This window comes from Oncorhynchus mykiss, chromosome 5, assembly GCF_013265735.2.
Source record: "Oncorhynchus mykiss isolate Arlee chromosome 5, USDA_OmykA_1.1, whole genome shotgun sequence".
NCBI lineage: Eukaryota > Metazoa > Chordata > Actinopteri > Salmoniformes > Salmonidae > Oncorhynchus > Oncorhynchus mykiss.
In genome coordinates this window covers 65,649,713-65,661,939 of record NC_048569.1, presented here as the reverse complement: position 1 = coordinate 65,661,939, position 12,227 = coordinate 65,649,713, and the positions used below count along the sequence as shown (strand labels likewise).

The 12,227-nt window shown below is 45.1% G+C and overlaps 1 protein-coding gene across 1 annotated transcript in view; it reads right to left on the bottom strand.

Moving 5' to 3' along the window:
- Positions 1-490: 490 nt before the first annotated feature.
- The window catches only part of notch2 (notch receptor 2), a 57,331-nt gene continuing 45,594 nt past the window's right edge, over positions 491-12,227 (bottom strand). Inside the window, exons 25-34 of the mRNA XM_036978102.1 lie at positions 11,279-11,823; positions 10,300-10,653; positions 10,042-10,184; positions 9,614-9,818; positions 6,824-6,905; positions 6,568-6,721; positions 6,130-6,449; positions 5,857-6,004; positions 4,427-4,524; positions 491-4,262 (exon numbers count right to left, since the gene is read on the bottom strand). Coding sequence (XP_036833997.1) covers positions 2,874-4,262; positions 4,427-4,524; positions 5,857-6,004; positions 6,130-6,449; positions 6,568-6,721; positions 6,824-6,905; positions 9,614-9,818; positions 10,042-10,184; positions 10,300-10,653; positions 11,279-11,823 — 3,438 coding nt within the window. The 3' untranslated portion in view covers positions 491-2,873. The remainder of the gene's footprint in view (positions 4,263-4,426; positions 4,525-5,856; positions 6,005-6,129; positions 6,450-6,567; positions 6,722-6,823; positions 6,906-9,613; positions 9,819-10,041; positions 10,185-10,299; positions 10,654-11,278; positions 11,824-12,227) is intronic.

The window sequence follows — 12,227 nt, the reverse complement described above, 5'->3', positions numbered from 1 at the left end:
TGGATGGGTGGACCATAGAAATAAAATGTATTATATTTCAATCCGGTGGACAGGTTTCTGCTGCAAACTGTGGTGGCATTGTGAGTTTTAGAATAATCGGGTCTTTACTATATGTAAGATTTCTGTCCAGGCATCATTCAAGTATGCTCATACTGGCAAGTAAGGTCACATGAAATGTGGTTTGAGGCAACGATGGTTTACATCCTGCGTGTTCCTCCTGGCTCCATTGGTAAAGTTATGGCTTCAATCCCCCCAGAGATCACATACAGTACAGTGAGTGCATACATTTAAACTGTGTAAGCCACTTTGGATAAAATTGTCTGCCAGGCAGCATAATATCAATGCTTTGAATTGATTGCTTTATCACTGAATTTGTTCAGTGTAATACATAGCACAATTTGTTGTAATTACACCGTTTGTATTTATTTTCATTTCTTAAAACAATTCCTGTGAATAACCATGAAAGAATGACACATGCACAATAGGCAGATGGATCTGAAAAGTCTGACTTTATTTATGTATATAATATGCACTTGATCATTTGTTTGGTTTATTTCAATTAGATAGGTTTTGTTCTTTATAAAACAGGCACCTTCTACATTATACAAACATGAGGGGAAACTACTTCATTCATATAACATGTATATGGTTAACAGAAAAATAAAGAACAATAAACATACAAAAATAGTTTATATACAGCATGTAAAAAATAGCCTTGAATAATGAGGCATTTAAGTGTAAATACCATGCTCCATGAGCTCTGCTGATTTGATCATGTGGATTGATGGTCCAATGAGCCAAAAGGCCTGGACTCAGAGATAGCACATTGGAAGTCATTTGTAGTGGAGGATATTAAGTGCCAGAGATGGGGAATGGGAAATGACTTTGGTTTGTGGTTTGCTTATGGAGGCAAAACAATATACCTTACAACAGACTTATAATGGTTGACTGCAAATCACCTTGTCAGGTGTGAGTGTGTGTATTTGGATCTTGCTCTGTCAAAATACATGAATCTAGAATACATTGTGACAATAATCTACTTTGATTAGACAATACGTCCAAATGCAACATTTCCAATCAACACTTTAAACTGTGAACAATGTTGTGGATATACAATGATTTGCAATTCGTTTTTGGCTAACAAGTAAATTTGGTCTTGGAGACATTGATGTACCATTTAACGGTGCAATATAGAAACAATCAATGATTGTCTGTAGTCACAGAGTGGTCACATAAGGCTGTGCTCATATGAGAAACATTACGAAAACAAAACTATTCATTACAAAACAAAGATCTTAAACATATTCAGACTTGGCTTATGAATCACAAAACAAAGATCTTAAACATATTCAGACTTGGCTTATGAATCACAAAACAAAGATCCTAAACATATTCAGACTTGGCTTATGAATCACAAAACAAAGATCCTAAACATATTCAGACTTGGCTTATGAATCACAAAACAAAGATCCTAAACATATTCAGACTTGGCTTATGAATCACAAAACAAAGATCCTAAACATATTCAGACTTGGCTTATGAATCACAAAACAATTAAAGAAGGTGCACCAATACACTGATTGTAATTGAGCAAAAAGGCGATTAAATGATTTTGGGGAAAAAGCAACTGCCATATCAAACAAAAAAAGTACAACTTCAGAACCAGTCAAACTGTTGAGAGAAGTGATAATATACAACAATATTCATGTAAAATAGAATAGTAAAAACAGCTGTAAAAGTAACAGGTATCATAGTCAAAGTTCTTTAACAGTGGGGACTTACTAAGGGGGTTGGCTTGGTGATGTAAAGCCTATTCATCGTATTGCACACACCATAGTGAAACCCCTATGGTGAAAGACCATCTATAGAGAGAGACATAGTGCAACATCCAATTATGCCCTTCTCTTTCATCTGGTATTTCATCAGTCACCATATATTCTTTTTGTATCCATAAACGTACCATAAATGTTAAACTCTTCAGTAACACAGATTCTCCTGACACAGAAACACCACAGCCACAACTTACTAACATCCCTCCCAGGGTGTGAGGGAGTACAGAGGCTACACTGTAACAGAAGCGAGAATGAAAAAGAATACAGTGACTTATATGACAACTATTTACACCACAGTTTAGCTTAGAACCAAACATTGAAGAAATGTATCTATATGTTTTTAGGTTGTGTGTATCTTGCTAACCACACGATGACAGCCCCTCAAAATAGCCTCACCACATCCTACTAAGAAACATTCCAGAATACAAAGCCTACGTTTTTGCTTAAAGAACACAACTTAACATAAGTGAACGGACTCATCATATAAAAAGTAGAGTTAATTTTCAACGAAACATTAGTATGTCATTGGCAGGTCTACATAAAACAAAGTGAATGAAAACGATAAAATGTTAAATGAGCAAATATGTCCTTCAAAAATGTCAAAAATAAGGCTCAGCCAAAATAAACGGCCCAAAAGGGATGACAAAAAGAAGTCGATTAAGCCAAATGAAGAATATCCAATGTTGATTCTGTCTTGGTGCCTTCTTGAACAGTCCATTTTCCTTAAATTACATGATCAATGTTTGGCTCTGGTTCCTTGTTTGATTTCTGATGATCAGTCACTTTCAAACTGTCCAAGGTACTCAAACAGTTTTTGGTTATAGTTAGCAATGCTCAAACCAGACTATACACTCTATCTTTAAGTGCAAAACGTAAGAAAAGCATGTAACAATGAAGTGTAAAAGTGATTACTGTAACCAGAGAGACGATAAGACAAAAACAAATTATGAAAGAAGTGACGGATAAGAGTTTAAGTGTTGTAGTTTAACTACAAAGATCAACAACATTTTTAAGAGTTGAGCGCTTTAAGAGAGTCCTCATCTATACAAACACCTGCATGTTGCCATGCTGAGGCTGCTGGGGGTTCTGTTGCGTCTGCTGGGACTGTGGCTGCTCCGGAATATGTGTGTGGCGGGGAGGCGGCAGTGCATGAGGGTTCCCCAGGGGGGTGGGGCTGGTGGTGACGTCAGACCAGTCTGAGTTGGAGTGGGGGGAGGAAGAGGACCAGGGGTCAGGGGACTCGGGGGAGGGGGTGAGGTACGGGTGCTCACTGGGCGGGTGAGCCGGGTGCCCCGGGGTGGTGCCCTCCGAGCCAGCGGTGGCGTAGCTGTGCTGAGAGGGAGGGGTGGGGTACTTATCCACGGGGCTCTGGATAGCCTGATATGGAGGGAGCTGCTGGCGGGACTGGCCGTCATGCACCATGCCGTGGCTGTGGGCCAGGCCATGAGAGTGGGGAAGGCTGTGGGACAGGCTGTGCTGGAGGCCCACGCCGGGCATCTGGTACATCATGCCCTGGGTGCAGTGCAGGTGAGTAGGGCCCTGCTGAGAGCGGGGCTGGCCCTGGTTTTGCCCCTGTGACTGCACCTGCCCAGGCTGGGGCTGCTTCAGCAGGGACTGCCCGCCCCCCGGTGCCATCATCTGGAAGGTAACGATGGGAGGCAGCTGCTCTCGGCTCATGGTGACATTCATGGGGGTGAGCAGGCCTTGGCCGTGGTGCTGGGAAATACCAGAATGGCCGTTACCCATCTGCTGGGGAAGGAGGCTGAACATGTGGCCGCCGTATCCATGCTTCAAACCCAGCCAGCTCTGCTGTTGGCCCAGCATGTGGCTGACGGGAGGCAGCAGGGGCCTAGAGGAGGGGCTGCTCAGGAGAGGAGGAGAGTTGGCTGTGTTGGATGCCACGGCAGCATCTCCTGTGTATGAGTGTGGAGACTCCAGGGAGTCCACAGGAGACATGGTGACTGAGCTCTCTGACAGCCCTCCTGCAGCTTTAGTGCCGTTGCCACTGGCTCCTCCAACAGCTCCCACTGCAGGCCCTTCTCCTCCTGTTGGCTTCTTCCTCCGCTTAGCCTTCATGTCTTTCAGCTCTTTGGCTGTACCTCCGCCAGGACCTCCAACCTTCACCCCGCCCCGCCTGCTCTTCTTGCCCTGGGGCCCGGGCCGCATGCCCATGTAGCCCGCTCCGTTGCCCCCACAGACCAGGGAGTGTCCCACTCCCCCGCCCATGTGGTTGGGGCCGTTGTGAGGGCTGTGGACCAGGTTGTACTGATCGAGCAGACGAACAATGTCATGGTGCATGCGCTCCTGCGCGGTGTCACGGGGCAGCCGGTCCAGGTGGTCTGTGATGTCCCTATTAGAGTAGTGGTCCAGCAGAACCTGGGCCGCCTCAAAACTACCCTCCCTGGCTGCCAGGAACAATGGGGTCTCCTCCTGGAGGAACATAACAGGCAAAACAACCCATGAAGACATGTAAATGTACAGAGCTAATAAAAAATGATACTAAAGTGATAGAATATGGGACAAAGCTTGACATAAAAGCTACGTTTGAGGTAGGAAAACTTGTGTAAAACAAGACGGGGATGTGAAATACAAACCTTGTTGTCCTGCATGTCTCTGTTGGCTCCATTCTTCAGCAGCACTAGGGTGGCCTCCACATTGTTCACAGCAGCTGCCCAGTGCAGAGCAGACTTACCTGAGAGAGAAAGAGAGAGAGAGAGAGAATACTGGTCATTGAGACGAATATGCAAATTGCTCTGTTATGGTTCTCGAGCAATAGCATGAAGGAAATGCAAATGACAAAACCGCAACGCAAACTAAAGACCCAGCTCTAATCGTACTATAATGGTAATTGGACTCCATTCCTATTTGTTTCCCTATTTCTTGCTCTGTATGGCAGCACTCAGTGAGAAAATGGCTGAAACAATATTTCCTGTGTACAGTATTACTGAACAGTTAGTCTCAGTTTAGGACAAGTCTCTCATCCCAATGTGATTAACTGTATAAAATAATGTAAAAACATACCATACCTTCCAACCTTTTCTAGCATGAGAGCAACATTTTTTTAAAGCTTTCAATTTGGCACATTCTTCTCTTCTCGCCTACAACTCTTCCCCAGGTCCTTAGTATACAATAGAAAGTAGTGCACTGTTTTCTGCCAATATACCTGGTAAAATAATGGTTCATAAACAACTCTAAGTGGGCCCTATAAAATCTGTTATTTTCCCCCCCCAAATGCAATATCATATTTTCCCAAATTATGTTCTCAGTTTTATTTTTCCTGGTTTGAGATTTAGTTAGTTTTTCACTCAAAATTACTATTGTTCATAGAGAAACAATGAAATAGGATGTTCTGAGTCCATGTCAATGCTTAAATCACACCGGAAGACACATTTTTGGGGTCTGGAAGAAAACTAACACATTTACATTTTTTTGTTTATTTCCCCTTTAATCGCGCATCTAATGAGTGAGGAATGTTCCATCGAATGTGCCGGGCTAGCGATGGTTCTGTACTGCTGACGCTAATTTCATGGCAAAGTTAGCAAATAACAATAGATACAAAATATATACTTAAGCCTGGTAAGCCTACTTTGCAGCTACCTTTTAATTGAGGAGGATTTGGGGAAAGTATTTTTCGGTCAACCTACAAGACAGTTGTCACATCAACTGGCTACACATGGAGTGATAGACAAAAGCACATAACACACAGACAGACTGGGGAAATATTGCTGGAAATTAATTGGCAGATATTGTGTTAGATTTGGCTATTTAAGCCAATAGTGGCTAACCAGGGGTGTGATAATGTCAGTGTTGCATAGATTAGATAGTAGCTGGGACCTTGGGGTGTCTGATACTTGTGAGATTTGTTAATGATACTTTGCGGTGGAGCACGTGAAAAATTCCATGTACTTTCAGATTTCTTTCCCAAGCTACTCATAGGTGGGCTGCGAGCTACTGGTAGCTCACAATCAACCTGTTGGAGACCCTTGATATACAATTTACATGTAAAAACAATGCCAGGGCTCACCGTGGTCGTCGACAGCATTGATGTCCGCGTGGCAGTGGACCAGTTCCTCCACCATGCCCTCCACAGCCAGCCTGGCAGCCAGGATCAGAGGTGTGGTTCCATCGTTCATCCTGGCATCCAACTCGGTGGCCCGGTTACGGATCAGGATCTGAGAAGGGAACAGAGTGTTAACTCAATAAGCTCAATATGATTTTTCAACCTTTGCCCATGTGAGCACAGTACCACCACTAGTTAATTAACTGCTCTAATAAGAGTGTCTTTCAAGCCTCTTACCTGGAACACTCCCTGGGCATCGGCTGCCACAGCAGCGTGGAGAGGTGTGCGACCCATGTTGTCGTGAGCATTGGCATCTGCCCCGGCATCCAGCAGCCTTTTGGCGGCATCGGCCCGGGCGTAGCGAGCAGCCAGGTGGAGTGCCGTCTCCCCGGTGCGATCTGTCTGGGCTATGAGTGTTGCACCCTGGGTGATGAGGTCTGAGATGACGTTGGGTCCCGGCTCATCTCCCCCACTCTCCTCTTCCTCCTCTGCCTGCAGGCCGCAATCAGATGCCCCTCCGTTTCGTAGAGAAGCCAGCATCAGGGGGGTAAAGCCATCTGGAAGATAATTTTTCTATTTGGTTAAGAGTAAAGAATTATACAGTTACACCAAGGGCAATCCGTCAGGTATCCTTATACTTGATTGACAACAATCCTAATCAACCTTAAACTCTACCTGGTCCTTTGACATTAACATCAAGGCAGTCTGCTTCCAGATCAGCCTGTGGTGGAGTGAGAGAGATGTCAGCAGCCTTGTGGTGCTGTAAAGTCCACTCCCGTCGGTCCACTCCTCCATCCACACCCAGTGGCAGCAGGGGCTTGTCCTCAGTCTGGGGGAGAGGAGATGTTTAGATACTAACTAAATACATCATGCTGGTATGCAACTGGTGAGCCTTCTGACCCAAAATGTCTCTCCCCTTTCTCATTCTCACCCTTGATTTCTTGGGCGGAGCCTCCTCTTCCATCCATCTCTGGCCTCCATCCATCATCCCTCCATCCTGGGTCTTGAAGTTCCTGCAGGGAGGAGAGGAAGAAGAAGACATGGTATGGATCAGGAGAATGAGGCTCTACATTATGGTACATTGGTCAAACATTTTTCTCAGTTCAGTACCAGTTTGAACATACTAGAGTATGGTACTGTACACTATAGAGGTACACTATTTGTCTTCATTCCCAGTATAGTGCCGAAATGTAATATAAACAAAAGAAGCACAACATGTGAAGTTCCTGGTCCCATGTTTCTTGAGCTGAAATAAAAGTTATGGACATCGAACATGATTGCATTTTATTGATGGCAATTTGAATGCACAGAGAAACCGTGACGAGATCCTGAGGACCATTGTTGTGCCATTCATCCACCGCCATCACCTCATGCTTCAGCATGATTACGCACAGATCTATGTCACAATTCCTGTAAGCTGAAAATGTCACAGTTCTTCCATGGCCTGTGTACTCACCAGAGATGTCACCCAATGTGCATGTTTGGGATGCTCTGGATTGATGTGTACGACAGCGTTTCAGTTCACGCCAATATCCAGCAACTTAGCACAGCCATTGAAAAGGAGTAGGTCAACATTCAATGGGCCACAATCATCAGCCTGATCAACTCTATGTGAAGGAGATGTGTCGCACTACACGAGGCAAATGGTGGTCACAGATACTTACTGGTTTTCTGATCCACACCCCCGCTTCTTTTAAGGGTATCTGTGACCAACAGATGCATATTTTTATTTTTTTTATTTATTTAACTAGGCAAGTCAGTTAAGAACAACTTCTTATGTTCAGGGGCAGAACGACTTGCAACCTTTCAGCTGCTAGTCCAATGCTCTAACCACTAGGCTACCCTGCCGCTGAATATCTGTATTCAGAGTAATGTGAAATCAATAGATTAAGGCCTAATGAATTTATTTCAATTGATTTCCTTATATGAACTGTAACTCAGTAAAATCTTTGACATTTTTGTATGTTGCGTTCATATTTCGTTCAGTATATACAGTGCATTCGGAAAGTATTCAGACCCCTTGACTTTTTTCACATTTTGTTACATTACAGCCTTATTCTAAAATGGATTAAAAAAAAAACATTATCCTCATCAATCTACACACAATACCCCATAATGACAAAGTGAAAACATTTTTTAAAAAATTGTTGCAAAACCAAAACAGGAATACCTTATTTACATAAGTATTCAGACCCTTTGCTATGAGACTTGAAATTGAGATCAGGTGCATCCTGTTTCCATTGATCATCCTTGAGATGTTTCTACAACTTTATTGGAGTCCACCTGTGGTAAATTCAACTGATTAGACATGATTGGAAAGGGACACACCTGTCTCTATAAGGTCCCACAGTTGACAGTGCATGTCAGAGCAAAAACCATGAAGTCAAGCCATGAGGTCGAAGGTATTGTCTGTAGATCTCCGAGACAGGATTGTGTCGAGGGACAGATCTGGGGAAGGGTACCAAAAAGTGTCTGCAGCATTGAAGGTCCCCAAGAACACAGTGGCCTCCATCATTCTTAAATGGAAGAAGTTTGGAACTACCAAGAACCTTCCTAGAGCTGGCCGCCCGGTAAAACTGTGCAATTGGGGGAGAAGAGCCTTGGTCAGGGAGGTGACCAAGAACCCGATGGTCACTCTGACAGAGCTCCAGGGTTCCTCTGTGGAGATGGGAGAACCTTCCAGAAGGACAACCATCTCTGCAGCACACCACAAATCAGGCCTTTATGGTAGAGTGGCCAGACAGAAGCCACTCCTCAGTAAAAGGCACATGACAGCCCGCTTGGAGTTTGCCAAGAGGCCTCTAAAGGACTCTCAGACCATGAGAAACAAGATTCTCTGGACTGATGAAACCAAGATTGAACTATTTGAACTTAAAGCGTCACGTCTGGTTGAAACCTGGCATCATGCTATGGGGATGTTTTTCAGCGGCAGGGACTGGGAGACTAGTCAGGATCAAGGGAAAGACGAACGGCATAAAGTACAGAGAGATCCTTGATGAAAACCTGCTCCAGAGCGCTCAGGACCTCAGACTGGAGCACCATCCAAAAGGCCTTTTGGTAGGCCGTCAATGTAAATAAGAATTTGTTCTTAACTGACTTGCTTGGTTAAATAAAGGTTCAATAAACATGTTTACAACCCTAAGCACACAACCAAAACAACGCAGGAGTGGCTTCAGGACAAGTCTCTGAATGTCCTTGAGTGGTCCAACCAGAGCCCGGACTTGAACCTGATCGAACATCTCTGGAGAAACCTGAAAATAGCTGTGCAGCGACGCTCCCCATCCAACCTGACAGAGCTTGAGAGGATCTGCAGAGAAGAATGGGAGAAATTCCCCAAATACAATTATGCCAAGCTTGTAACGTCATACCCAAGAAGACTTGAGGCTGTAATCGCTGCCAAAGGTGCTTCAATGAAGTGAAGGGTCTGAATACTTATGTAAATGTAATTTCATTATTGTTTTTATATATACAAATATGCTAAAACAAAATGTTGCTTTGTCATTATGGGGTATTGTGTGTAGATTGATGAGGAAAAAAAACACATTTAATACATTTTAAAATAAGGATGTAAAGTAACAGAATGTGGAAAAAGTCAAGGGGTCTGAATACTTTTCGAATGCACTGTATATATGGACCATACGCAGGCCCTGGTCAGAAGGAGTGCACTGTACAGGGAATAGGGTGCCATTTCGGACGCAACCTTTGTCTTTTCTACACTCACTTCATGCCGAAGTCGTCCTGACCCAGGGGCTCCCTCCTCTTGTCGTCTTTCTTGGCCAGGAAGCCATCGGGGAGCCAGAGGATGCCGTGTTTGCGTTTCCTCTTGGCGGCCAGGACACCCAGCACCAGGATGAGCAGGATGATGACAGCTGCTCCCACAGCCAGGTACAGCATGAAGGGGGGCTTCTGGGGGTCCATATGGTCACCTGGAGGAGGAGGAGACATGGAACTCTTAACTAGGTGACGCTATCTGAAATGGGCTCTGCATTCAGAGCATGAGTAATGGAGGAAAGTGTCCATGTTTACCAAAGAACATGATAAGTGAGTTTAATCAGGTCTATAATCAAAGATAATGAAGTGTGTGCTGATGTAACATTACCATTAGGGTAGTTTAGAGGTGTCACAATGGGAAAAAGGAGAGGAACTTACTGTCGACAGAGACCACAGGGTAGGGCAGCGCAGACTTCAGGTACTCTGCAGCGATGAAGGATGCAGCCAGCTCTGTGCTGGAGAAACAGTCCATGGAGCTCTCAGCACACTCTCGGTTATCGATCTCCAGGTAAACCTTAGACCTGCAACAAACAAAACTTCGGTTAGGCTTACTTCACAACATGGAGGACTATACACACTTAATCTTATCTAGCAGTGAAAGAGAGAGAGACAGTCAGGATAAAGACATTTCCTTACCCGATAACCTCCTTGTCCAGCTCCCGTTTGCCTCTACGTTTCATTGTAGCAGACTGTCCTTCAATGGTGTTGTCATGCTCCAGGCCATAGTAAGGATACACCATGAGTTTCTGCTGGGCGTCCATCTTAACACGGAGGTTGGTGTGCAGCAGAGTTCCCAGGGAGCGCAGGAAGCCTCTCACGTCTCCCAGCAGCTCCTCAGGCTGCAGTAACACTACGATCACCAGAGTGCCATCAACCACCTTAGCAGGGGTGTCCTCAGAGCAGTCCAGGCCATCCCAGCCACATGCCTCTGTGTTACAGCTCTTGTCACAGATCTTGTTGGCATAGTGGTCCGCACAGTAGTCATCATACCTGTAGATAGGAAAGGGGAGAGGGAGGGTTTATGGAATTTGGAAGACTCTAGGAGTTCCTATGGGTTAAAAAGCATTTGAATCTGAATTTATTGTATACATTTTCTCGTAATAATCTTAATAAGACATGTACACTCATTGGCCAGTTTATTAGGTTCACAATAATGGCTCGCTCCTACAGACTGAGTCACTTGGCCGTGGCTTGTTATATAAAGCAGACAGGCATCAAGGTATTCAGTTACTGTTCGATTGAACGTTAGAATGGGCAAAATGGGTGATCAACAACACTGGACAATTGAGGAGTGGAAAAACACTGCCCGGTCCGATGAATCCCGGTTCTTGTTGCGTCATGGCTGATGAGTCAGGATTTGGCGTAAGCATAATGAGTCCATGGCCCCATCCCACCTGGTGTCAAAAGTACAGGCTGGTGGTGGTGGTGTAATGGTTTGGGGAATGTTTTCCTGACACCCGTTAAGGTCCCTTGATACCAATTGAGCAACATTTCCATGCCCTGAAGAATTCAAGCTGTTCTGGCGGCAAAGGGGGGTTTGACCCAGTACTAGATGGGTGTACCTAATAAACATGTGTATTGATGTGTTTATGTTGTTAACAACTTTTGTACATACTTGCAGTAGGACTTTGTGCTCTCTTGACACTCAAAGCTGTCGAAGAGGCAGCCAGAGTTGTCACACTCGTGGTCACAGCGGCCGTTGCGGAACAGCTCCCAGCAGGGCACGGAGGCGGTGCAGTTGACCCATGGCCGGCGCCAATGTAGAGAACAGTCCCCTCCGTCCCACTGGCACTCATGGTTGTTGCACTGCGGGTCACACACCTTATCCCCGGACCGCTGCTCACACTCTACATAAGGGCAGGAGGGGGTGCGGGGGGTCTGGTCGAAGATGGCATTCTCACAGTGCCTGCCTGAGAAGTGGGCTGGGCAGCGACAGCTGTACTGGTATGGGTTGTGTGGGTCCTTCATACAGGTGCCTCCATTCAAACAGGGTCGGTTCTGGCAGCTGTGCACGGTCTCGCAGCGCGACCCACTAAAGCCTGGCTGGCAACGGCAGTGCAGCTGACCACCCTGAGAATCCTGGCAGTGCCCGCCGTTCTGACAACGCAGCTGGGCACAGTTGTAGCCCTCTACCTCTCCACAGTTGAAGCCAGTGAAACTCTGAGTAAAGAGATGAGACAGAGAAGGCGTCAGACATGTGAACTGACTGGCTGGACAGACACCTGTGGACTGGGTTTTACATTCATAACATACATTCCTGCAGTTGACTAGTCAGAAAACCTGTGAGAATGTTTGGTCTCTTCCTAGAACACTGCTGTTTCTCAGTCATACCTGAACTATGTTGTCTCGCCCTCTGAAGCAAATGTAAGAATAAGGAGGAGGAGAATGGTTAGTAGTTAGGAAAACAAGCCAGTAGTGAAAGAATATGCACTCAGCCACTCAATCCATAGCTACATTTGAGGTAAATACAATGTTATACAGCACAATGCAATATCAATGGGGCTGCCAATCCATTCAAAAGAAAGAGATAAAGATCAGCAAGCTGGTACATGGAGTACTTAGAA